At 48.5% G+C, this 23,964-nt stretch overlaps 1 protein-coding gene across 2 annotated transcripts in view; it reads left to right on the top strand.

Moving 5' to 3' along the window:
• dapk1 (death-associated protein kinase 1) overlaps positions 1-23,964 on the top strand; it is a 72,127-nt gene that overhangs the window by 35,442 nt on the left and 12,721 nt on the right. For both annotated transcript variants that reach the window (XM_087849516.1, XM_087849515.1), the window contains 14 exons: positions 120-146; positions 2,865-3,017; positions 6,826-6,871; positions 6,955-7,044; positions 7,839-7,931; positions 9,560-9,679; positions 12,512-12,610; positions 13,776-13,874; positions 16,118-16,216; positions 16,309-16,506; positions 16,677-16,874; positions 19,065-19,163; positions 21,823-21,900; positions 23,555-23,771. In XM_087849516.1, the coding sequence (XP_087705642.1) occupies positions 120-146; positions 2,865-3,017; positions 6,826-6,871; positions 6,955-7,044; positions 7,839-7,931; positions 9,560-9,679; positions 12,512-12,610; positions 13,776-13,874; positions 16,118-16,216; positions 16,309-16,506; positions 16,677-16,874; positions 19,065-19,163; positions 21,823-21,900; positions 23,555-23,771 (1,616 nt within the window). The remainder of the gene's footprint in view (positions 1-119; positions 147-2,864; positions 3,018-6,825; positions 6,872-6,954; positions 7,045-7,838; positions 7,932-9,559; positions 9,680-12,511; positions 12,611-13,775; positions 13,875-16,117; positions 16,217-16,308; positions 16,507-16,676; positions 16,875-19,064; positions 19,164-21,822; positions 21,901-23,554; positions 23,772-23,964) is intronic.

Here is a 23,964-nt window from a genome sequence, read left to right as displayed (position 1 = left end):
GTGAGTGAACACACGCAGAGCTTCATCCCAGCTGTGAAATACATCGAGGATTTTCATGGTGTTTAATGTTCGAGATGTTGAAAAGCTGAACTCTGTTTCTCTCTCCTGCCTCCGCCCAGGAGCGTCGGTGTGATCACCTACATCCTGTGAGTATCTCACACCCAGCAATGTGCATAAACTGTATATAAGCGATGGACAGTAATGGAGCTCGTTTTTCTATTGCAACCGGAGGAGTCGCCCCCTTTTGGCCATTAGAAAGAATGCAGGTTGAAGGCTTTTACACCTGATGGGAGGGGCCAGTTTTTATGTTTCACTTTGCTGTTTTCACTGAAACTCAAAGTGTTTTCACTCGCTGAGCGTGAGCAGCAGCATGTTTGCCAAGACGCGGCGATCTCAGCGGCGTCTCTCTGACCTCGGTGGGCGAATCTACGGTGGCCCTGAGAGCTCAAATGCACTGAAACATCAGAGATTAGCAGCAAAAAAATAATAAAAAATTCAAAAGCTCATAAAACGTGACGGCCCAGCTGTGAAAATCACAAGCTAGCAGGAAACAGCTGCGAGTTGTTGTCGACAGCCCACAGCTGCTGTATTTCCATGATCAGCGGCTGGTTTTCACCTGAAGAACGTTTTGTTCCAACGTCATCGTCAGTTTCTTTGGTTTCTTTGTTCTTCGTGGTTTAATTTGAGGAAGAGTTAACCTCAGTCACCAAACAAAGCGTCACAGCTCCGAGGGTCACCGAAACATTTCCTGTGGGCTGACTGTCACGCTGTGATGGGAGCCGCTCTCATCACACGTCCAATTATCCACTGACGGAAAAGGTTGTTTAATATAAAACTGATTTATTCTAATAAAGTGGCCTTTTTAGAAGGATGTTTACACCCCGACACACTGAACAGCCTGTTATTAAAAGCTTGTTTTTCCTGATGCGCACACTGGAACGTAAATGAGCCGAAGCTCGTCACAATATTTAAAAGATCGGATCTTTGCCTCTGAGCCACAAACGGGATTTTCCCGATCCTGATCATCTCTGCATGTAACTCGCACGTTAAGCTGTTTTTAATATTTGAAAACTTTTCTTTTACTTTGCTCTGATTCTTAAATATTAGCGCTAACGTGCACTGTTGTGCCTGTTTGAGGCTAGTCTGCTTAAGCTAATTGACTCTGGACTTTCTCCTGCTCTGCCAAGTCGGCTTTGATCTTATCAGCGTCGGGTTGATAAAGGAGCTCAGCTCAGAGGGTCGCAGCAGTCTGATTAGATCCAACAAATTCTCCTGAATTCACTTAGTTTGGTCTTTAAAGCAGCCGTTCTGCAGACAGCTGTTTGTGTTAGTGAAGCGGTCGCCTGCAGACGTGTCAGCACAGTTTAATTCACCAGCAAAAGTAAAGTTCACGTCCTCGCTGACCCGCCGGTCGACTGCTGTCGGCTCTCGATGATCCCGTCGCCTCTCTGTGTACTCAGCTGAAGGCTTCCTGAGCTCCTGCGCACCTTTATCCTTCAAAGTGACACCCACACCAATTTGTCCAAAAAACAAATCGCACATTAGTTGTGTTTGCCTACACAAACACGCCGAGCGTGCCAAACAAAACAAGACAGAGAGAGAGAGAGAGAGAAGGGGTAAATGCCAAACGCCAACCTCAGAATATTAAATAATAAGCAGCTGCAAACAATACAAGCTTTTTAGTTTGCATCACACACACACGTTGGGTATTGATGTCTTGTGGGGACAGTCCCCATAAAGACATGAATACAAACGCACACTCACACATCCCTGTTCGTGGCGTCCGCCCACACAGCTGTCACAGCTCAGCCTGGCAAGGTAGAAAATAGATTGTTCTCAGCTTCTTATCACAGCAGAGCAACAGAGAGGTGCGCTGACTCTTCATCTCGCACTGGCAAATGTAATGTATAGTGTGTGTGTGTGTGTGTGTGTGTGTGTGTGTGTGTGTGTGTGTGGGAGCGTTGGATGAGCGTGACACGATGACCACAGAATCAGAAACTCTGCTCTGGGTAATGAAACACGCTGTTATTTCCTCTTTCATCAGGCCTGGCGTGCCGTACGCCACCACTGGAATCATATTCGTGGTGAATCAGTGAGTGGCGCCTCTCGGCTCTGCTGACGCCCCAGTCTGGCTTTCAGGCTGGTCACATGGCTTGATTTCGGCCTGGTGCTCAGTGCACGAGTATTTTGGAGAACCAGGAGGTAAAATGTCACCAGGAGTCCCGACGTCACACTTTCCTGCCGATTTCATCGCCTGGCCTCGTAACGAGCCGCCAAAATGACCTGTTTGTTGTGAGCAGCTGCACCTTTATACACTCGATAAATTCATACATTTCCACTCAGCCTGAGCTCGACCTGCACCACGCCTCCCCCAGATCACATGCTAATTAGCAGCTGGTGACGGGATGCAGGAGTCGGAGCAGGAGGGGAGGCCGGGTTTGTCGGGAGGCTGAGCCCTCGTTAACATGCTCATGCTCAGCCCTGCGTGCGCTGTGCCGTGGTTTGTCCATTAAAACGTGCGTCCCTCCTGCGCCGCAGTGCATCTGCTTTGTGTGTGCGTGCATTAAAATTCCTGCACTCGAACCGAGAGCGGTCCAGCTGGTTTCCCTGTGAGAGCGTTTGATAGCAACGCTTCACTAATGACTCACATTCACTCAGCAGAGCGTTGTAAGGTTGTAGTTTCAATTTCAGGGGCTGAAGCTCTTCAGTGTTTGGACTAAAATCAGAATTCCTCTTCCTGATTACAAGACAGCTGAGCTGTAGTCAGAGAAGATCACACCAGAGCTGGTTTGTCCTCACACAAAGATGAAAACCCGCCAGCCTGCACGTTTCTGACCTCTGCGTTAACCTTTCTCGTCCTGCAGCCTGAGCGGAGCTTCTCCTTTCCTGGGCGACAACAAGCAGGAGACTCTGGCCAACGTGTCGGCGGTGGACTACACCTTCGACGAGGAGTTCTTCAGCAACACCAGCATGCTGGCCAAAGACTTCATAGCGAGGCTGCTCGTCAAAGATCCAAAGTACGTTCTGTTTCCTGTATTTGAGACGAGTCAAAGCGGCCTTAGAGTCACATCAGAGCAGGAGCTGCTTTAACCCTTTAAAGCCGGTCAGAGCGGGCACGCTCTGTTTTGCGTAACTATTTTTAAATCCCGGTAGCTCTGCAACCACGTGAGCTAGCGCAATAATTGTTTTTGCATATGAAACCGGAGGAGTTGTACTTACATCTTATGCCATCAGCTTGTCCTCGGTCACAGTTTCCTTCCACATATAGCTTTGCAAAAACTGCATAAAAAGCACTTGCAGCAACAAAAACATAATATTCCAGAAACACGCTTTGCCGATCCGATCAGCTGTTTGTAACACTTCCTACGTTGGAATAGACGTCAGCGCGAACTTTCACATGTCCGCCATTACCTGGAAGTCACGGAAGTGACGTCATTTTCGCGAAAATTTAATTTTTTACCATCAGGGCCTCATGAGCCTATACTGGTGTTTTTAAAAGTTATGTTTGACTTTATGACTTTCTGTGTGGTTTCTGGGATGCTTAGGACTCATATTGCACTGCTGGAAATAGTTTATTTTGATGCATATGCTGCTTTTTTTGCTAATTTGCATTATAATATTTATTTTCGTTTTTCCTGCAGTGTATAAAAATTGGTGTATTTCAAAAATAAAACTATGAAGACACTCAAAATAAATTTCCTGTGGTGGGAAACTATTTTGTGCAACTTTTTTGTATTTACAGTTTTGAGGGATAAGCCTCTTAAATTTCTCTAACTAGAAATATATGTTAAAAAAACAAAAACGATTTTCAATTTTTTTGTAGTTTATTGCACTTTTTTGCAATTTATGTAATTACTATGCACTTAATGCAGACATATTATTAAAATTTAGGCTGTAATGGTTGTATTGATGTATAGCAACTTGAAATGCTCCCAAAAATGGCTCCACAGCATGTAAACATATAATATAAGCTCTGGTGGACTTGGTTCTATGGTAGGTCTTAAAGAGTTAATCACGAGAAATAAAAACATGTTTCCATGCATAGCTGCAGGTTGACTCCTTCAGACACACGTTTCTGCTTTGAGGCCTTCCTCCTCCAGTCAGCTGAACAACAAACGAACACATTTAATCTTCAGCTCTGAATCTCGGCTGTAGCAGCGTTTAAACGACGTGTTGACTAAATAATCTCTTCGATTGGTCTCGTTTAGTCGCTTTTAAAAAGCTGACAGGAAAATTGAATAGGTGCTTTCTGCAGATATTCCAGCTACGCCTGCCTCCTCGCTCAGCGCCGTGCCTTTTGGCGCCGGCTCCTAAAATTGTTTGGACTGTTCCCTCGTTACAGAGTTGCTCTAGCAACAGCTGAATGGCTGCAGCTGTGCTGGAGGACGGTTACCGCCGTCGAAGCTCTTTTCTGCTCGTAATCATGCCAGCTCCTTTCAAAACAACGGCGTGAGAACGAGGGGGCTAACAGGGGTGATTAATTGTAGGTGTGAGGATAATTTCATTTGGATGACCTTAAGTCAGAGAGGAGACGGTGGAGGGTGGGCGTGCGCTACTGTAAACAGAGAGGGAGACTTTACCAGCGTCACTAATGGGGCTTTCAGAGATGACAGGCCGAGAGCTTCGTAATGGAACGGCTTTTAATTGATCTGCGTCGAGGTTTGCGTTCACTCGGGCGGCAGGAAGATAATGAAGAGATGCTGTTATGAAGTTAAAGCTGCGCCAGCAAAGGCCTGGAAGTCTGGGGACCTGCGTGGTTTGTGTGAATGCAGTCGCCGCGGCTGAAACGGGGATGTGGCGGCGATCGGGCCGAGCCAAGAGGAAGCGACGCCTTCGCCAGGTTCCCCAAAGTCGATGTAGGACGCACGGAAAGCTTTCCTGAACAATGGGCTGTTGTTTGACTTTTGTTTGCACAGCAGCCTCACTCACATCGAGCTTAAATATTAATCATTAATGTTTGTGCGTTACTCTGTTTAACTTCTGCTTTGTTTGGATGAAACGTGAGCGTTTTAAAATCCTCCAAACTGTCGTCTGTCTCAGGAAGTAGCACCAAAGTGCATCGCGTAGATTTGTTCCCTTTACTCAGACGACCACGCCGAGGTTTCTCGGTACCGCCTTTCATGAGACGCCACGTAGAGAAGTATCGAAAGAGGAAACTGAACATTCAGGTTAACAAAGAGCAGCTGTCGCCCTGATTCACAGAACAGTTTTATTTTTATTGCTCATTAGGTGCAGAGAGACAGATCAGCTGTGTAATATCAGCGAGCGATTATTAAAACACACACAGAGACGTGGCCGAGGCAGCCGCTGACACGAGGCTCGCACACCTACAGCCAGGTTACACTCGCCCGATGTGGGCGTCTGTGGACTGTGGGAGGAAGTAAACCCACACAGGAAGCCCTGCAGGTTCAAACAGAGGGCAGCAGATTCACAGCACACGAAACATTTTACAAATAAAACCAAAAATATATCTATAACCTAGGGCTGCACGATTTTGCATAAAATGAGAATCACGATTCTCTCACGATTTTCTTTTCCAGTATAAATATTTATTGCACTTATTAACTGCACATCAACTTCGTAACAGTTGAGACTGAACATAAAAACAATAAATAATCATAAAAACAACAAAATGTTGTACTGCTTGAAATTGCGTCTCCGCCGTTGCTCGACGCTGCGTGTGTAGAGCAGGTAGTGCAACAATAGAAAAATAGTTGCGGGACGGCGCTGTGTAGCGTTTGTCTAGGGTGTTGATCATTTTCCTAAATCCCTCGTTTTGCACAGTGTTGATGGAGCCATATCTTTGGTCAGGTGATAAGTAACAGCCTCCGTAATTTCTTTGTGCCTGCGGGAGTTCGACGGGTATAGGGAAGCGCTGTATAAGGTTCCCGTTATTGATGTTTGGGTGGTTGACCGGGACGGATTTTCTCCTGTCACTTTCTCGTCATCCCTGACGTGCTCTCCGTTGTTTTTTCCCTGCCAGATAGCTTCTGTATCACGTGGTATAAGGCTCCGCCCTCGTCATTTGTTGAGCAGGAAGAGTGAGCGCTTGTTTTCATGCAGATTACGTCCCGGATCAAAATGCGGTACAATCGTCGTCTTTTTTTTTTTTTTTTTTTTTTAAGTCGTTGTCATTTGGAAATGAGATCGCACATAAGTATGAATCGAGATCGCGATTTTCTAACAATTAATCGTGCAGCTCTAGTATAACCTGTAACTCCCTCAGATTAAAGCAACTAAATAAATGAAAGTCCTGCTGCTGTCAGGCTTCGTGTCTCAATACAAGAACCCATCGTCATAGTGATAATGATAAACTGGACATCGTGGGCTGAATGTGATCATGAACAGAGCATAAACTCCGCCGTGTCGTTAAAGTGATCTGTGATCTCAGCGCTGACGTTCGCACAGGTTGGATGTTTTCTTGCACATCTGTAACAAACAGTTGATGCTTCTCGACTCTTTCTGGGTTTAAGGCTCACTAAAATGATTCTGCGTTCAGTAATCCAACATTAAACTTTCTAAAACTCTCAGTGTGAGCAGGAGGTTTGGATGTTTGGACACAGAGTTCTGCTCTTGTTTGTGAAACCTACAAATCTGCAGCGTGTGAGACGCATCGTTACAAATAAACTTCCTGTATCGTGATTCGCTGCGTGTCGGGGCGACTCGTCGGTGCAGCAATGTTTCATTGAATTTCCACCACGAGCTCCTGTTTGTTTCCTTTGTAAAACAGAAAATAATAATAATAATCAGCATTAATGCACAAAGAAAAAGACTGAAGCTGAACCGCAGCAGCTGAAAATCATCGAGTTTCTTTTCTGTCCGCAGAAAGCGAATGACCATCCAGGACAGCCTGCAGCACCCCTGGATCAAGGTGGGACTGATGTCAGCGTCTGGATGTTGTTGTCTGAGCTTTTCTAACTTTAACATTTATCTGGTTTTGTTTCCTATAATCAGCCAAAGGACACTCAGCAGGCTCTGAGCAGGAAGGAGTCGGCCGTCAACATGGAGAAGTTCAAGAAGTTTGCAGCCAGAAGAAAGTGGAAGGTGAGAGTTTTCCATCTCACTGGTTTCTCCGCTCACGCTGGAGCTTCAGGAGCAATAAAATACATTTCCCATGATGCACTCTGAAGGCTGCTTGCTACAAAGTCTCCTCATTGGTGCTTCGCTGTCACTGCTGATCGCCGCAGCCATCGGATTCACCGCCGGCACTTCTTTACTGTCGGCTTCGGTTCGTCACAGCTGACCCGGCGACGCTCCCAGCCAACACGACGCAGCGGTGTTTGAACCTGCGGCGCTGCTGTCGCCATGTTTCTGTTTCTGTTTGTGACTCACAGCAGCTCCTGGCTTTGCAGCGACCTTCATCTGACTTTTTTATTTATGTTTGATACAAAAAAACCTCCAAAACACACAAACATTAAATGCAGCTCATCTCCAAATCCAGAGGGAAGAATAAAAAACTGCAGCGACACAAAGAAAACTCGTTTTAATGAATGAATTTTATTAATTGGACAAAATCATTGTGTGTTTATTAAACTGAGTAAATGCTCAGAGATCATTTGAGGTCATCAGCTCGCTCTCTGGTGATGATGATTGATATGTGTCAGTAAATACAAATATAATCTGTAACATCGACGTGAAGCTCGAACATTTGTAGACGTGTGAGGTCACGTCGCTCCGCGTGCGGGTCAGCGGGTTACGAGGGAGGAATCGGAGCAAAGAACCAGAGCAGAAAATCGCTCTCCTGCCTGTCGGCGAGGATCCTTAACGTGACGTGACGTGAGCTTGTCCTGCTTCTGCACATTCACCGACCTCGTTTCTCCTCTGTTTGTCTCTTCCAGCAATCGGTCCGACTCATCTCCTTATGTAACCGCCTGTCCCGCTCCTTCCTGTCCCGGAGCAACATCAGCGTGGCCCGCAGCGACGACACGCTGGTAAGACGCAGGGCCTCACACCTCACACATACATGCATTCAGCTTCATGCACCGACTGGATTTGCAGCTTGTTCCAGCTCTGAAGTCAGTCCAGTATCTGCAGCCAAGAATTAGAGTAACTGAGTAACAGCAGAGACGCTTTCAGTTTGACTGAATGTTCAGTTACAGCTCAGGTATTTGTGCCTGACAGACTGCAGAAAACCATCTTTTCCTCATTCCTGCTGCAAGTTTATAGACGTGTGTGTGTGTTTTTATTTATATCTTTGTTGGGAGGTTTACTGTACTCATGGGACCGTCAGCCCTTTTGGAGACCAAAACCCTGGTCCCCACAAGTTTGAAGCCATTTTTGAGATTCAAAGTGTGGTTTCAGTGTTAGTTACAGTTTGGTAAGGTTTCGGCTGAGGTTTAGGAATTCATTTTTCATGGTTAGGGTCCAGGGAAAGCATTGAAATGTCCCCACAAGTCATGAATACCCAACGTGTGTGTGTGCTCCGGCGTGCGTCTGTGTGCAGTAAAATGATGAGTCGGCTTGTTCGGACACACGGAGGCTTTTACGTTGTTAGCGCGTCCGTTTCCAGTCGACACCGATAAGCTGCACAGATGTAAACACTGCAGCTTCTGTGAGCAGCCAAGGCCGGCCCTGTTACGTCATCAAAGCACAGCAGCTTCCTCCCCTCACAGGTGACCTGACAGGTAGCACTGGGCACGGTGAGGTCACAGCGCCCCCTGTGGTTCAGGGTAACAAACACAAGCTCTCTGATGGAGCTCTCTGAGAGCAGCCCGGCCTGCTGGGACGGCTTTGTGAATAATTAAGTTTCTCACAGACGCTGCAGTGTTTACATGTGTTCAGCTCATGTTACCGAGTTCAGCTCCGGGAGTTCAGATAGCTCATTATTCCTGCATGCTCCTGCAGACTGTTTTGGTTTTCACTGAAGATGTTTCTTCCTTAAATGAACCTTTTGATTGTTGACTTTCTTGTTTTTTTAATCTCACATTCAGGTATTTGTTCTGCAGTTTAGATAAAAACATTTCAGCTTCCAAAACCTTAAATGCCAGAAATATGTGAAAAACATTTGAACTTGTGAAGCAGAACTTGATGAGACCTCGTTCTTGCTGAGCGTCTGCTCGCATCAGCGCTCGATGAATAAATGGATGAGTGTGGTTACCGTCGCAGTCAGAAGGCCGCTTCTTCTTACTGCAGTTATTAAATCATTTCTTTGTATTTTGGGGGTCACAACGAGAGCCGGAGGTCTGCAGTGTTTTTTCACGTGTGTGCGAACGAGGTCGGCGTGGAGCTCCCAGCAGGCGCCTCGCTGCTCGTACATGTCTGTGCTGTTTGCAGCTCTCCGAGGTGCTTTAGTCACGGCTCGCCCAGCAGGGAGGTTATGTTGAGGAATGCGGCCAAAGAGTCGAGCTTGGCTGAGCAAACGCCACATCAGCCTCGCTCTCTCGCTGCCTCGCTCATCGTCGTCTCTTTGTGCAGCGAGGCGGCACGGCCGGTTCCCGCGCTGCACGGCTGACTCTGGCTGAAGGTGACCGGGTCACGTGTCGCTGACAGAGTCGCTGGACTCTTGGTTTAGATCGTCCAGAGGATTAAATGTCTTTAACCGTGTTTCTCGCCTGTTTAGGACGAGGAAGACTCCTTTGTGATGAAGGCCATCATCCACGCCATAAATGACGACAACGTGCCGGGTCTGCAGCATCTCCTCGGCTCGCTGAACAACTACGACGTGAACCAGCCCAACAAGGTGACGCACAGACACGCTCAGCTCGTCCCTGCTGAACCAATCAGAAGCAGTGACACAGAAGCACCTCTGTCAGCGTCTTTATTCAAAACTGAATACATCGAAGTGAAGCAGGCGCCACCCCGAGTGTGTGGAGCTGTGGGTGTGCTGCCTCCACCTTTCTCTGAGTTTTAGACGCTGAGTTGGGACCAGGTGAAGACTCGGAGTTAGCTTTGGTTAGGTTGGGAAACAGGTCAGACTCACACGAGCGTGAGCAGCGTTTCTTTAAACGTTCACATTTGTTACACAACAAAGTAACCATTCAAACAGATAAAAGCTCATAAAACGTCACAATTATTATAACTAAATAACTTGTTTATTCTTAATGATCCAAAGAAATTGTGAAAATCAGGGAATAATTTTCCCTTTTCGGGCATTTCGAGCAGCTTTCATTAAAAACTGAAGATGTCAGTTATTCCACTGCAGGTACGTCTCACAGTGGGCTGGATTGCACCGCTGTGCTCCAGATTCAGATGAATCATGCAAATAATTTGAGAAATTATTCAGTTGTTGTGCAGCCTCGTGTTGCATAATGATGTTTGTGATGATGTTTGATCCAGCTCTGCTCAGAGAGCCGATTGGCTGTCAGAGTTACATGTCTGAGCTGTGCTCCACACTGTGTGGACGGGAATCCTGCTTTCACATCCAGGGCAAAACGTAGCAAAGTGAAATATACATCCAGGAATGTCCCTGACACAAACATCCCTCGACTTTATTAACCGCTGATCCAACAAACCCCCAACGCCTACAAAATCCTGACAGATTAAAAGTTGAATTAAAAATAAATTGAAAGCTTGAATCTTGGATGTTGTTTCAAAGAGCTCCATAAAAATCTTTGTGTCTTTTCCATATTTATTTAAAGCTGCCAGCATCCCAGAAACTAGGTCGTCCCGTCCTCCAAACACAACAGAAGAAAAACAGGAAAAATGCCAGCCTGACGTTTTAAATGCTGACGTTCCACAGAGCATGTTCCCACAGAGCGTGTTCCCACAGAGCGTGTTCCCACAGAGCGTGTTCCCACAGAACATGTTCCCACAGAGCGTGTTCCCACAGAGCATGTTCCCACAGAACATGTTCCCACAGAACATGTTCCCACAGAGCGTGTTCCCACAGAACATGTTCCCACAGAGCGTGTTCCCACAGAGCATGTTCCCACAGAGCGTGTTCCCACAGAGCATGTTCCCACAGAACATGTTCCCACAGAGCGTGTTCCCACAGAGCATGTTCCCACAGAACATGTTTCCACAGAGCGTGTTCCCACAGAGCGTGTTCCCACAGAACATGTTCCCACAGAGCGTGTTCCCACAGAGCATGTTCCCACAGAACATGTTCCCACAGAGCGTGTTCCCACAGAGCGTGTTCCCACAGAGCAAGTTCCCACAGAGCGTGTTCCCACAGAGCGTGTTCCCACAGAGCGTGTTCCCACAGAGCGTGTTCCCACAGAACGTGTTCCCACAGAGCAAGTTCCCACAGAGCAAGTTCCCACAGAGCGTGTTCCCACAGAGCGTGTTCCCACAGAGCGTGTTCCCACAGAGCATGTTCCCACAGAGCATGTTCCCACAGAGCGTGTTCCCACAGAGCATGTTCCCACAGAGCGTGTTTCCACAGAGCGTGTTCCCACAGAGCGTGTTTCCACAGAGCGTGTTCCCACAGAGCGTGTTCCCACAGAGCGTGTTCCCACAGAGCAAGTTCCCACAGAGCGTGTTCCCACAGAGCAAGTTCCCACAGAGCGTGTTCCCACAGAACGTGTTCCCACAGAGCAAGTTCCCACAGAGCAAGTTCCCACAGAGCGTGTTCCCACAGAGCGTGTTCCCACAGAGCGTGTTCCCACAGAGCGTGTTTCCACAGAACGCGTTTCCACAGAACGCGTTCCCACAGAGCGCGTTCCCACAGAGCGCGTTCCCACAGAGCGCGTTCCCACAGAGCGTGTTCCCACAGAGCGTGTTCCCACAGAGCGTGTTCCCACAGAGCGCGTTCCCACAGAGCGTGTTCCCACAGAGCGTGTTCCCACAGAGCGCGTTCCCACAGAGCGTGTTCCCACAGAGCGCGTTCCCACAGAGCGTGTTCCCACAGAGCGCGTTCCCACAGAGCGTGTTCCCACAGAGCGTGTTCCCACAGGGCGTGTTCCCACAGAGCGTGTTCCCACAGAGCATGTTCCCACAGAGCGTGTTTCCACAGTTCCCACAGTCGCGTCCAGGCTCATCTGCCACCTGCAGACCTTTGCAGTGTAAACAGGTGAAATCTGCAGGTTTGAAGTGTTATTGTGAAGCATCGTCACGTCTTCATTAAAGAACATCAGTGGACGTGGATGGAGGATGTGCTCGTGGTGCAGCGCGTTAGGGAGGAGAGTTCACGTCCAGTTTGTGGCACCGAGGGAGCGTCTTTTATAAATCAGAGCACAGCTGGGCATGAACACAGCTAGAAACTAAAACACTTGTTTTTACACCGCGCAGCCTGATGGTCGGGTACATGTCAGGACTTAACTACGGTCTCATCTCCATTCGGCTTCGATAGGAAGGAGATGCTGTTTGCTGACAGCTGACGGGCGAGAGGACGAGAAGCCGTTAAACTCAGTGAAGTGTAAGAAAATAGAAATAAAGAGGAAAGAAATGAGGAGGATGAACAACCAGAGGTCGAGGCGGTAACTGACAGACTCGTCGGCTCAGTCTCGTTTACTTCCTCGCCACGTTGTCTGTGTAACTACACGCTGTCAGATTGAGCTTTACCGCACAAATGAAAGATGCAGCGTTCACACATAAACAGGAAGTGTAACACGCGTGTGTGTGTGTGTTGCAGCACGGGACTCCTCCCCTGCTGATCGCAGCCGGCTGTGGAAACATTCAGATCATCGAGGTCCTGATGAGGAAAGGAGCCGAGATCCGGGCCCACGACAAGGTAAGAGCCGTGCACGAAGGAGCTGCAAGACGCATAACAGCTGACCTTTGACCCTGCTGTGAACCAGGACAGCTTCAGATACTAACAGCAAACTTTTTAAAAAAATCAAATATCACAAAATCAATGCCTGCTTCAACGTTGCATAATGAAGGTGCTCATGATTGTGAATATTTGGGCCTGTGTAATGACAGAAATGGTCAAAACAAATATCAAACACAGTCGAGTGATCAGAGCCACTCCTCTTTGCTGATTGGCTGTTTCATCCGCAGTGCGTAATGCTGGGATGGACTTTGCTCTGCGTGCACTGATGCTGTCGTGGTGCCTCAGAGGTTTTCTATCATATCTTATAAACACATTTTAATTTGAAATAAGAAAACGTGTGAGATTTCTTCTTCTTCTTCTTCTTCTTTAGAAAAATCAGCAGCTAATGTAGACGTGAGGGTTGAGTTTAGCCCTGCGGGCAGAGCCCACATGTGACAGCTGATTTATTTCTTTGAAACTTATGAAGTTGCTTAAGATTGTTCAGAACCAACAAAGTGCATCAAACACAAAACCTGTGCCGCTGCTACAACTCTTTGTCACAGCTGCATCTTCATCAGTGAAGCGTTAGAGACGAGGAAGACTTTAGCAGAGCCTGAAATCGTTTCCCGATAGCCGACAGCTCCTGGAGGTTCTCTGTGAGCAGCTGAACATCCGCAGCTTCTCCCTGACAAACTTCCTTCATTGTGCAGTCACGCTCTGCTTACACCGAGCTGCAGGTCCGTCCTGAGACGTCTGGAGCTGCCGACCCACACCAGGGTCGACGTTACGTCTCTGAACTCTGGACGCAGCGATCTCGTTGTTTTTGATTTGATTTCAGTGCCACACATGAAATCGGGTTAATGCTGCACAGACTGACCTACAGCATCAGGCTGCCATTAAATAAACGTTTCATCAGTGCAGCGAGTTCAGGAGATTCATATAGAGACGTTATGAATTTATAAAGAAACAATGGAAGAACGTGTTTCAGACACCGTTAGAAACCACAGCTTCAACATCCGAGCACATCCTCAGAACGATCCCGTGTTAAAGAGCACGGCGCAGTATTTTCCTATCGTGTGGCTGCAGACTCTTTACTAAAGGTCAGGGATAAATCCTGCAACGCTGTTCTCTCTCCAACCCTCAGAGCGGAGCCAACGCCATCTACTACGCGGCGAGACACGGCCACGTGGAGACCCTGAGGTTCCTCCATGAGAAGAAATGCCCCCTGGATGTGCAAGATAAGGTAGCAAAGCAGGTCCTTCCTCTCTGCACGTCTCACACTCACATGGAAAAACACACACTTACTACTACTCATCATCCTCTGTTATCTGTCAGCAATTACTCACTGCCTCCTGCCCACAAACCCCTCGAGAGGCATTACTTTGAAATGCCCAGAAACACACACACACACACACACACACACACACACACACACACACACACACACACACACACACACACACACACACATTTCCACACCTGTGGAGAAACCAGTTACTCTGGCATTTTATCAGCTTATTTGCTGTTGCTATGGAAACAGGCCTTGCAGGGAGAGATGGGATTTGTGTGTGTGTGTGTGTGTGTGTGTGTGTGTGTGTGTGTGTGTGTGTGTGTGCTTTCGATGCTAGTGTGGCCTCCATCACAGAGCTTTCCTGGGCGTCCAAAATCCCAGAAGCGTTTTCCAGTCTCTCCGATCTTCACGAGGTGTCCTTTCCTGTCTGCGAATGCTGAGGCGGAGCCTAATCTGCGCCGCACGCGCTCTGCTGATTACTATCCAGCTGCCGTGCAGGCGTCGTTAAAGTTTCATCTTTCTTTATTACACAATAAACCCCAAATCACAAGCCGAGGCGTTTGTGTGGGACTAGATAATTGGCTTGTGAGAACAGAGAAGCCGAAGGACCTCTCAGGTTTATCACAACAAGGTGAATCTGCGGCGGGTTTTTATGTAATTCGCCAAATTAAACCGCTCTTTGAGGGTTTTTCCTTTTTTTCAGAGTGACTCAGTCTCTAAGTAACAAGTAAACACGTCGTCTCGCTAACGAGCGTTTACGCTGACTGCCAGCCCCAAGTCTGAAACTCGTGGGTCAGTTTTTAACGAAAACAGAAGAATCTGAAGTCAGAGTCAGCATCCACAGCGTCCACGCTTGGTGTGCGTGGTCTGTGCGTGGTCTGTGCGTGGTCTGTGCGTGGTCTGTTCGTGGTCTGTTCGTGGTCTGTTCGTGGTCTGTTCGTGGTCTGTTTGTGGTCTGTTCGTGGTCTGTTCGTGGTCTGTTCGTGGTCTGTTTGTGGTCTGTGCGTGGTCTGTTCGTCGTCTGTTCGTCGTCTGTTCGTGGTCTGTGCGTGGTCTGTGCGTGGTCTGTGCGTGGTCTGTGCGTGGTCTGTTCGTCGTCTGTTTGTGGTCTGTGCGTGGTCTGTTCGTGGTCTGTTCGTGGTCTGTTCGTGGTCTGTGCGTGGTCTGTGCGTGGTCTGTGCGTGGTCTGTGCGTGGTCTGTGCGTGGTCTGTTCGTCGTCTGTTTGTGGTCTGTGCGTGGTCTGTTCGTGGTCTGTTCGTGGTCTGTTCGTGGTCTGTTCGTGGTCTGTTCGTGGTCTGTTCGTGGTCTGTGCGTGGTCTGTTCGTGGTCTGTTCGTGGTCTGTTCGTGGTCTGTTCGTGGTCTGTTCGTGGTCTGTGCGTGGTCTGTTCGTGGTCTGTTCGTGGTCTGTGCGTGGTCTGTTCGTGGTCTGTGCGTGGTCTGTGCGTGGTCTGTGCATGCAGTGCAAACATTTGGCACTGTGTTGTGTTAACATCAACTGGAGGTTTTGGCTACTATACGGAAAATCTGGGATGTCTGACCAAACTACAAAATCTAAACTGGAGACAGCATTCCCACTTATGGTGTCAGGATCACAGAGGTGGCTACCTCCCCCTGCTCCTCTGGGGGACACTGATGTGGAGCTCTCACCCGTCTCTAAGGGTGATGGAGGACCGCCCTCTGAGGAAGCTCTTTCCCGCTGCTTGTTCTTTCGGTCGCTGCTCTCAGGTGAAGATGGAAGCAGAGGCTGTGCCGCGTGTCGTCTCCTCCAGTCTTTCATTGTTTTTGTCACGCAAGAGAAAATTTGCACGCGTTTCAATCGTCTCTCATCACCGTCTAGCAGCTCGTGCAATCAACCAGCGCCTGGAATAATAAACATTTCACTTCCTGAAGCTGAAAGGAAGGTTCTCCATTTTTCCAGGGAATCCTCCGGACACCAGCAGAGCTTCAGCTCTGACACTGCGTTTATACTTTTACTCTGAGATTTCATAGGAACCGTTTTTATCTGAACTGTCCGACATGTCACAGACGTGTCACAGACGTGTCACATGTCACGTGTGGGTGTGAGCGACAGACACACAGTCGCTTGTTTTGTTCTTTTGTTTGACTTTTATGACACAGTTGTATCATTTATAGCTCACTGCTCGTTTAATCTGCTGCTTTGTTATTAACATGTTGGCTGTTGATCACCTCCAGTCCGGCGAGACGGCGCTACACGTGGCTGCTCGCTATGGCAACGTGGATGTGGTGAGCTACCTGTGCAGCATCCGAGCCAACCCGGACCTGACGGACAGGGTGAGCGAGCGCAGCGACAGTATCGGGATAATGACCGAGGGGTTGTTGGAGGGCCGCGGGGTTTTATCTTTGTTCCACGTTTCTGTCTGCAGGAGCAGGAGACGCCGCTGCACTGCGCCGCCTGGCACGGCTACTCTCCGGTAGCCCGAGCTCTGTGCCAGGCAGGCTGCCACGTGGACGCCAAGAACCGCGAAGGGGAGAGCCCGCTGCTGACGGCCTCTGCCCGCGGCTTCGTGGACATCGTGGAGTGCCTGGTGGAGCACGGAGCCGAGCTGGAAACCAGCGACAAGGTGACCAGAGTCTGATTTATTTTGGCACATTTTACTTTTAAGTGTTTTTGTGCGACTAACAGGTCTCACAGCACGCTGACGCTGACGTCACGGCCTCGTTGAATGACCCTCTGTCCAGCCTCCACCTGTGCAGGTCACAGACACTGACCAGTCTGTGTTTGTGTCTCCAGGAAGGACACACGGCTCTCCACCTGGCTGTGCGTCGCTGTCAGGTGGAGGTGGTCCGCTGCCTCCTCAGACACCGCTGCCAAGTGGATCAGCAGGACCGCCACGGAAACACGCCGCTCCACATCGCCTGCAAGGATGGAAACCTGCCCGTCGTCATGGCGATCTGCAATGCTAAGGCCAGCCTCGACCTCCCCAACAAGGTGAGCGCAAGCATTTCCCCCCCAGACGGCCCGGAGACGCTCCCTGAGGCGTTCCCAGACCGACACAGCTGTCCTCCTGAGAGCGAAGGTGGAGGTGAAGGACCTCCTCCTAACTCTGCGCTCCGCCCCCTCCCTCATATTCAGACACTGATGTTAATGTGTGGGGTTTTTATTTTTCAGTCCTCGCCTGCGGGAGCCGTCCCGATGTCATTAGCATGAACACGCTTTCTGTTTTACTCTCCTCTTACATAATCTGAAAGCACTTCAGCTCAGCGATGCTGCTGTTATGTGATGTGTTGATGAGTCAGGCCAAACGTGTCTGTCTTATAAAACACGCTCTGCATGACCAACAGCACCTGAATGATTGAGCTAGCAGCCTCGGCGCTGCAGCCTCGGCGCTGCAGCCTCGGCGCTGCAGCCTCGGCGCTGCAGCCTCGGCGCTGCAGCCTTTCACCCTGCGCTCTGTTCGCTCTGAATCTGCAGCGATCGTGCTGTAGATGGACTGTAGCGTGTTTTGCATCACTATCTGTCACAGGAGTCTTAGAAGCACAAGAAGAGCAGAAGTTAACGACAGCTAACCGAAGCACACTCAGCTTGATGCTCTGCAGGAAATAAGATCCATGAAGTAACCTTCCTCACGAAGAAGACTCCTTTAAATCAAACCTCATGTCTCATGTGTCAACATTATCAGCCAGTGTTGATCTTAAACATGAGCACAGTTTCAGACGATGAGGTCAGTGTCTGTCAGTAATCCCTGCTCTCACAGACTAATATGGTCGCCTCACTTGTGTGAGCACAGAGCTCCACCCACCTGCTGCTCGGTTTGTGAGGAACGGCCAATGAGAGGAAACTATGTCATAGGTGAAGGAGTTTGAACTGAGAGCTGCTGCAGAGCAAATGTAGCTCAAGAAGAATCAGACGAGTTTAAATGAGTGTTTTAGATCGTTGCTTTGCAGCTGAGCTAAATGAGGCCGAATCACAGGGATGAAAACACAGGAAGTAGAATATAACGCAGTGTAGGGTTTACAGAGGTACGTGCTTTTTGCTGACATATTTTAAAATCGTCTTTCTCCTCATATCTCCCGTCCTCCTCACACACCTCTAAAGCTCTCGTCCTCTCGTCTCCCACGTTTCTGTCTGCGCCGATTCTACTTTCTATTTCGACACCGTACATTTAAATAGATTCTGCGACGGGGAAGCTTTTCTCGGCTTTTTCTGCAGAAACCTGTTTTCAGCCTCGCACAGGGAGGTGATGTGCATCGGGAGCAGACAGCGCTGCCAGAGACGTCGTGGTTTATGCATTAGTTTGTTTCTTTTAAGCTCGAGTGAAGCAGCGAATCACAGGCCGCTGACTCTTTGCTGTCAGCTGCAGACGCCGAGCAGAGAAATCAGAGGCTGGGATTGAAACTCCAGCTCAGTTTGCAGCATAACAAAAACATGGTGGATGTTCTTTGTTCTTTCAAACTGCTGCAAAGGAGAACAGACTGAAATGCCCCCGTCACTGAGCTCTGATCCCAAAGCTTTTACTGTACGACATCAACATCGAACTGTTCTGATTTAACAGATATTGTCGTATGAAATTGATGGCAATTACATGGTGTTTACAGTAATTAGCTTTGTTTTCAGGGCGCTGTGTTCCTGCTCTAATCAGCAGTTTTATTCTTCAGGCCGAGCGACGCAGCGGGAACAGCGAGCAGCCGATCAGCCCGCCGAGGCGCGACCGTGCGCTTAATTAGGCCGAGTTAGCGCGAGGCGAGAGGGGAAAACGCCGTTCAGTGTTTGTTTAGAAAATGTGATAAATGTTGATTTCAGTGTTTGTGTCACTCTTTTCCTTCCACAGTGACGGCAGGTTAAAGAGGGCCACGTTTTATTTGTGCCAGCTTTCTTCTGATTGGCTGCTCCTCATTAACAGGAAGTGGGCGGGGCTTCTCATAGAGAGATGTGTACCTGAGAAAACCATAAGATATCTGCTCTGTATGACATCACACAGATTGGCGGTGTTTGAATGTGAGCTTCTTAAAAACGCTTCTGCCTCAACATTTAAACTGAGCGCGCTCAGAAGGTTTTGGCGTTTTCAGGAATCCTTATTCGAGCATTTCTGCCTCATATCTGCTCGGCAACATCAGTTATTGAGAATAACCTGTAAGTGTCGTTTGCTGAAAGCTGCTTTCTCTCCTCTGTGCGTCACAGTCCGGCAGAACTCCACTCCACCTGGCGGCGAACAACGGGAGCCTCGAGGTCGTCCGCCATCTCTGCCTGGCCGGAGCGAACATCGACGCCGTCACCAACGTAAGGCACCTCTCTGTTTTACCGCTCGGGCGGGTGTAGCAGCACCATCATCGTGACTCTGACAAACCCAGTGCAGCCCTTTGGTCACACGCTGTGTTCACACGTGAAGCTGCTGCACTTTGCTCGAGTGTGGTGGGGGCGTGTCCACGCCGACACGCCTCATATAGTATGTAAATTGAAACGTCGTCCCGTGCTTGTCCAGGTATCGTTTGCATGCAGATTGTTAATTTTCTGCTTGGGCTGCAGACGACGTCGCTGCTCACGAATTCTCAGTAAAACTGTGAAATTCTTCTGGCATCGTTCCCTCACCTCCGCCCTCGTCTCCGCCCTCGTCTCCGCCCTCGTCTCCGCCCACCTCAGCTGCACCACCTGTTTGTTTTTAATAATCTCATCCTCTCAGAGGTTTTCAAGGCGAAACCTTCTCCATGTTTCTTCTTTCTTCACGTTACTGAAGTTCTTTCGACCTCTTGAACCCTGATACGTTTTCTTGCAGTGTCCCGTCCACTCACCTCACAGTCTGAGTCTCTTAAACTCTTATTAGAATATTTAAATCCCAGCTGGCCGTTTAAGAGCTGCCGAGGATTTTAAACATGGGTTATTAACATGTTTGGAGGCTTTGAAATTTCTCTTTGAAAGTCCAAGAAGTAAAAAACTGTGAGCATAACTTCAAGACTGTTTAATTTCCAAAGACGTTTCCTGTAGTTTAAGTCTGTGGGGTCATTAGATTGTGCAGCAAGACTCCTGTTTTTCAGCTGTTTGCTGTACAAGGCAGAAGAAAGTGAGCAGGAGAAACGGCTTCGTTATTGTGCAGATGACAAACGTGGATTTTGTGACTGCACAGAGACGTTTGTGCCGAGTCGGCGCGGCAGGTGAGGCGTTAAAGGCTTCAGCAGCTGAGAGCTTTTATCCAAGCGCTCGGGATCAAATGGAGCAGGCTCCACATTCAGCCCTGAGTGGGTTTGACTTCACGGATAAGTGGGAGTTCATGTCCGATCATTTTAGATCTAAAAGGATTTTATTCCTCGTTCAAAGCTCGGCGCTCTGAGCTGATGCTTCTCCACGCCGAAGGCCAGGAGATGACTTCACCTGAGCCGCGTCCAGGATCCAAGTTGTTTTATGTGTTTATGAAGAACTGTTATCGTGATTTTATAAATCAAACGTAATTGAACGAGTTACGTCACGAGCTAAAATTTCATTCATGTAAATGTTAATTTTGATCGTTTGAAGTGTAACAAACAAAAACACTCGTGTCAAATGTTCGGTACAAGAACTGGACTCAAGATGACCTTCAGCAAACCTGGAGAGTACGTCAGGGTCGGCGCCTCCATCGCGGGCGCCTCCCTGCTTCTCCTGCCAGCTCCCAACATGACCTCAGCTGTTATTGTGCAGATGTTTTCAGCCTGTTCAGATATGATTTCCAGATGTTTCCGGCGTCCTCCGCCGGCCTTCCTCGATATCAGAAGTAACGTGTTTTTGTCTGTCATTGAAACTCCTCTCAGATCTAATTCTGCTCGAGTCCTGATGCGTTATGAATTAATGCGCTCTGTTCTTTTTTTCATGCATTTCATTAAATCTGGTTCCAGCAGCAGCGCTGAGGTTTTTCCCGCTCTGCGTTCCCGGGATGTTAATATTGTATGGCGGCTGATGTGCTGTGCATGTTTAAGCGCACACTGGGATGTATAATTCAGTGTCGGGAGGACGACCTTCCACGGTGCCTCTGTGATCTTGGTTTTTCTGTGGAGGCTGAAATATTCTTCCAAATCATTCCAGCCTCTGCCGATTTCATCGTTCCTCGTCGTTCCCGAGCTTCCGATTCAGCAGATATTTAGTCTGGGCTGGAAATGCTGTGGATGATCTAATATTCCTCACATAACGCCAGCCGTTCATCTGTCCCTGCCATCAGTAGTAATAATCGTGACACCCGGCCATCTGTGTGAGCCGAGCGCCGCGAGAGCGTCCGCGCGTCTAAATGCTCAGACTTCATTTACCCAATCCAGTCGGCTCGGGAGGTCGATGATGGCGAAGTCCGATCGCCACACGAGTCGTGCTCGTGAAAGAAGGAGAAATGATTTTATTAAAGCTTTCCATTCGAACAGTGAGCACGCTGTATCGAGCTTCCTCTTCATCACAGACGAGCTGTTTGGGAGGCGGCGCTCTGTGGGCGTTTCAGGCGTCTGTGCAGGTTTTCCCAGCGGAGCGTCAGCCGAGCCGGACAGTGACAGATACATGAAGCTGCAGCTGTAATCCACTGACATCAGCTGAGAGACGATGCATGATGAGGAATAACTGTCATAACAAATAAAGGTCACTTCAGGCACGTCGATGTTTTTGGAGAAGATCAAATGTAGCAAACAGCTGACTCATAAAACACTAACAGTGTCGATCGAAAACAGAACAAAATATCTGCTGAATTTCCTGTTATGGATGAACAAGTAAATAAATAAACAAATATAAATCATTTGTGTATCTAATCTGCTGGTTCTGATCTAAACTGGTTGAACACATGATGGTAATTTTGGGGGAAACGCTCAGTTAAAGTAAAAGCAGCGTCTGCTGAACTGGTTTAACAGGAAGTTATTTACAGACGTGTCTTTTTTGTGCTCGAGCTCCAGAGGAGATGTGATGTTTACTAAAGAACTGACTTGTTTTCCTCCTGCAGGATGGAAAGACGGCGGAGGATTTGGCTTCGGCCGAACATCACGAGCACGTCGTGTCACTGCTGGGGAAACTTAAAAAGGTAAAGAGGAAGAAAAAGGCTCGTGTTGGACTGATGTGTTGAACCAAGTGTGTCAGCTGAGCTTGTTTGAAGAACGAGGCTATAAAAATAAAGGATGTGATGCTGCGAGCGCGGTTTAGGAAGTGCAGTTGATGATGATGATGGTGGGGGTGATGAGGCACAGTCGTCACACTTGGTCTATTTCGGTGCAGAGGTGTGGAGAGAGACGTCTCGGGAAGACGGGAGGTGTTTTAGCGCCGTTTTTAGACTTTAGGGCCGCAGTTTGCTCGACACGTGCAGGTGAGAGGAGTTCTGATACCAAAGCCAAACCTTTCATCTCCATGACGATCAGCTTCACCCTCCACAGCTACCAGGACGCACTCAGACTCCTCGTCTAAAGCTGCGTGATGCCGACGTCTCTTTTTCTAGAAACCTGCTGAGAATCGGTGAAAACATGAAGCAGCAGCTGTGAAAACCGTCGCTCCTGCATATGCTGGGCTCATTTCAGACGTGTCGAGAACCAAGAGGGGGAGAAACCCGGCGGCTTGAAACGAGAACTCGCTCGTTTTCTGTGAATCACGCTTTTTGAAATTGGAAATGAATTATTTTTCGACACGTTAGCATAACCCAGGTGGGATTAGGAGCGCGTTCGCATCCCACGTATCCGCTCGCAGCGTTTGGGGCCACTTCTGATGCGTGACTCATTGGATGGTTAGAAAAACGTCTTAAACGTCTTAAAACGTCCTGCAGCTGAGTCACTGTTTCATTTTTACAAGAACATTAAGAGCAATTTTAAAAACCTGTTTTGAAGAAAGCATCTCCTGTAACGGCGCTCACAGCCACGGCGTTTTAATGCTGTCACATTTAAATGTTTTATAACTGAAGTATTTATAGACACATAAGATGTGGAACGTTTTGTTTGAGACACAGGAAGTCTTATAGCACAGCTACTGTCCTGTTCATCCGCCAAAATAAAAGCATTTAAGCTTCCTGCGTTGTTTTTAACCACTCTGTCCAATGAATGGTAAACAGATGCCTGCAGGCGGAGCTCAAATCCTCAGTTTATGGTTCACCTGCTCAGCTGTGAGCTAACCTGTGCATGAAACATTTCTCTGTCACCACCAGGGGGCAGAGTTTCACCCGCGGAGCTAAGTGGCAACATTTAGCTCGATTTAGTGATTTTGATTCTCTCACCCCAACCAATCACAGCAGATGGCCCCGCCCCTCCCTGAGCCTGGTTCTGCTGGAGGTTTCTTCCTGTTATAAGGGAGTTTTTCCTTCCCACTGTCACCAAAGTGCTGCTCATAGGGGGTCATATGATTGTTGTAGGGTCTACCGTACAATTTAAAGCATCTTGAGGCGAGTGTTGTTGTGATTTGATGCTGTGTAAATAAAACTGAATGAACTGAACTTGTTGGATGGAGCTGACACTGCTGCCTGTGGCGCTGAGCTAAAGTACAGCTCAGCTCTGGTTCCACATCAGCTGATATCTCCTCAACACAATACGCTGATTTGTATTTTTAAATAAGCTTTTCTGCAGTTTGAAGCAGCAGCACAAAATCTGATTAGTTGAAATGTGTCATGTGATTTTTGGGTCGTGTACAGGTGTGACCTGAGCTGTCGATGTCGTTCTTAATAAACGCTCGTCTTCTTCTGTGGTGTGTTTTTGTGTCAGGACAACCACAAGCTGAGCTACATCCAGCAGCTGCGGCCCACTCAGACGGTGCAGCCCCGGATCAAACTCAAGCTCTTCGGACACTCGGGAGCCGGGAAGAGCACGCTGCTGGAGTCTCTGAAGTGCGGCATCCTGCGCAGCTTCTTCAGGAGGAGGAGGACGCGCATGACCAACGCGGCCCGGCACCCCAACTCGCCCGTCAACTCCAAACCTCCCGGTAGGTGACAGACAGGTGGAGTCGCGTCGTCACCGGCGCAGCGGTTAGCACCGCCCCCTCACAGCAAGAAGCCCCTGAGTTTGTGCAGGTGCAGACAGGTGTGTCACCTGGTGACAGCTCTGAAAGGCTCCACCCCCTCCAATCACCCTTCGGCTACACATGCGAATGTTGGTTGGGAAAAGCAAAGAAAGAC

The sequence above is a fragment of the Neolamprologus brichardi genome, chromosome 12 (assembly GCF_056152115.1).
Source record: "Neolamprologus brichardi isolate AB-2024 chromosome 12, ASM5615211v1, whole genome shotgun sequence".
Lineage (NCBI taxonomy): Eukaryota > Metazoa > Chordata > Actinopteri > Cichliformes > Cichlidae > Neolamprologus > Neolamprologus brichardi.
This window is presented reverse-complemented; position numbering and strand designations above follow the sequence as displayed.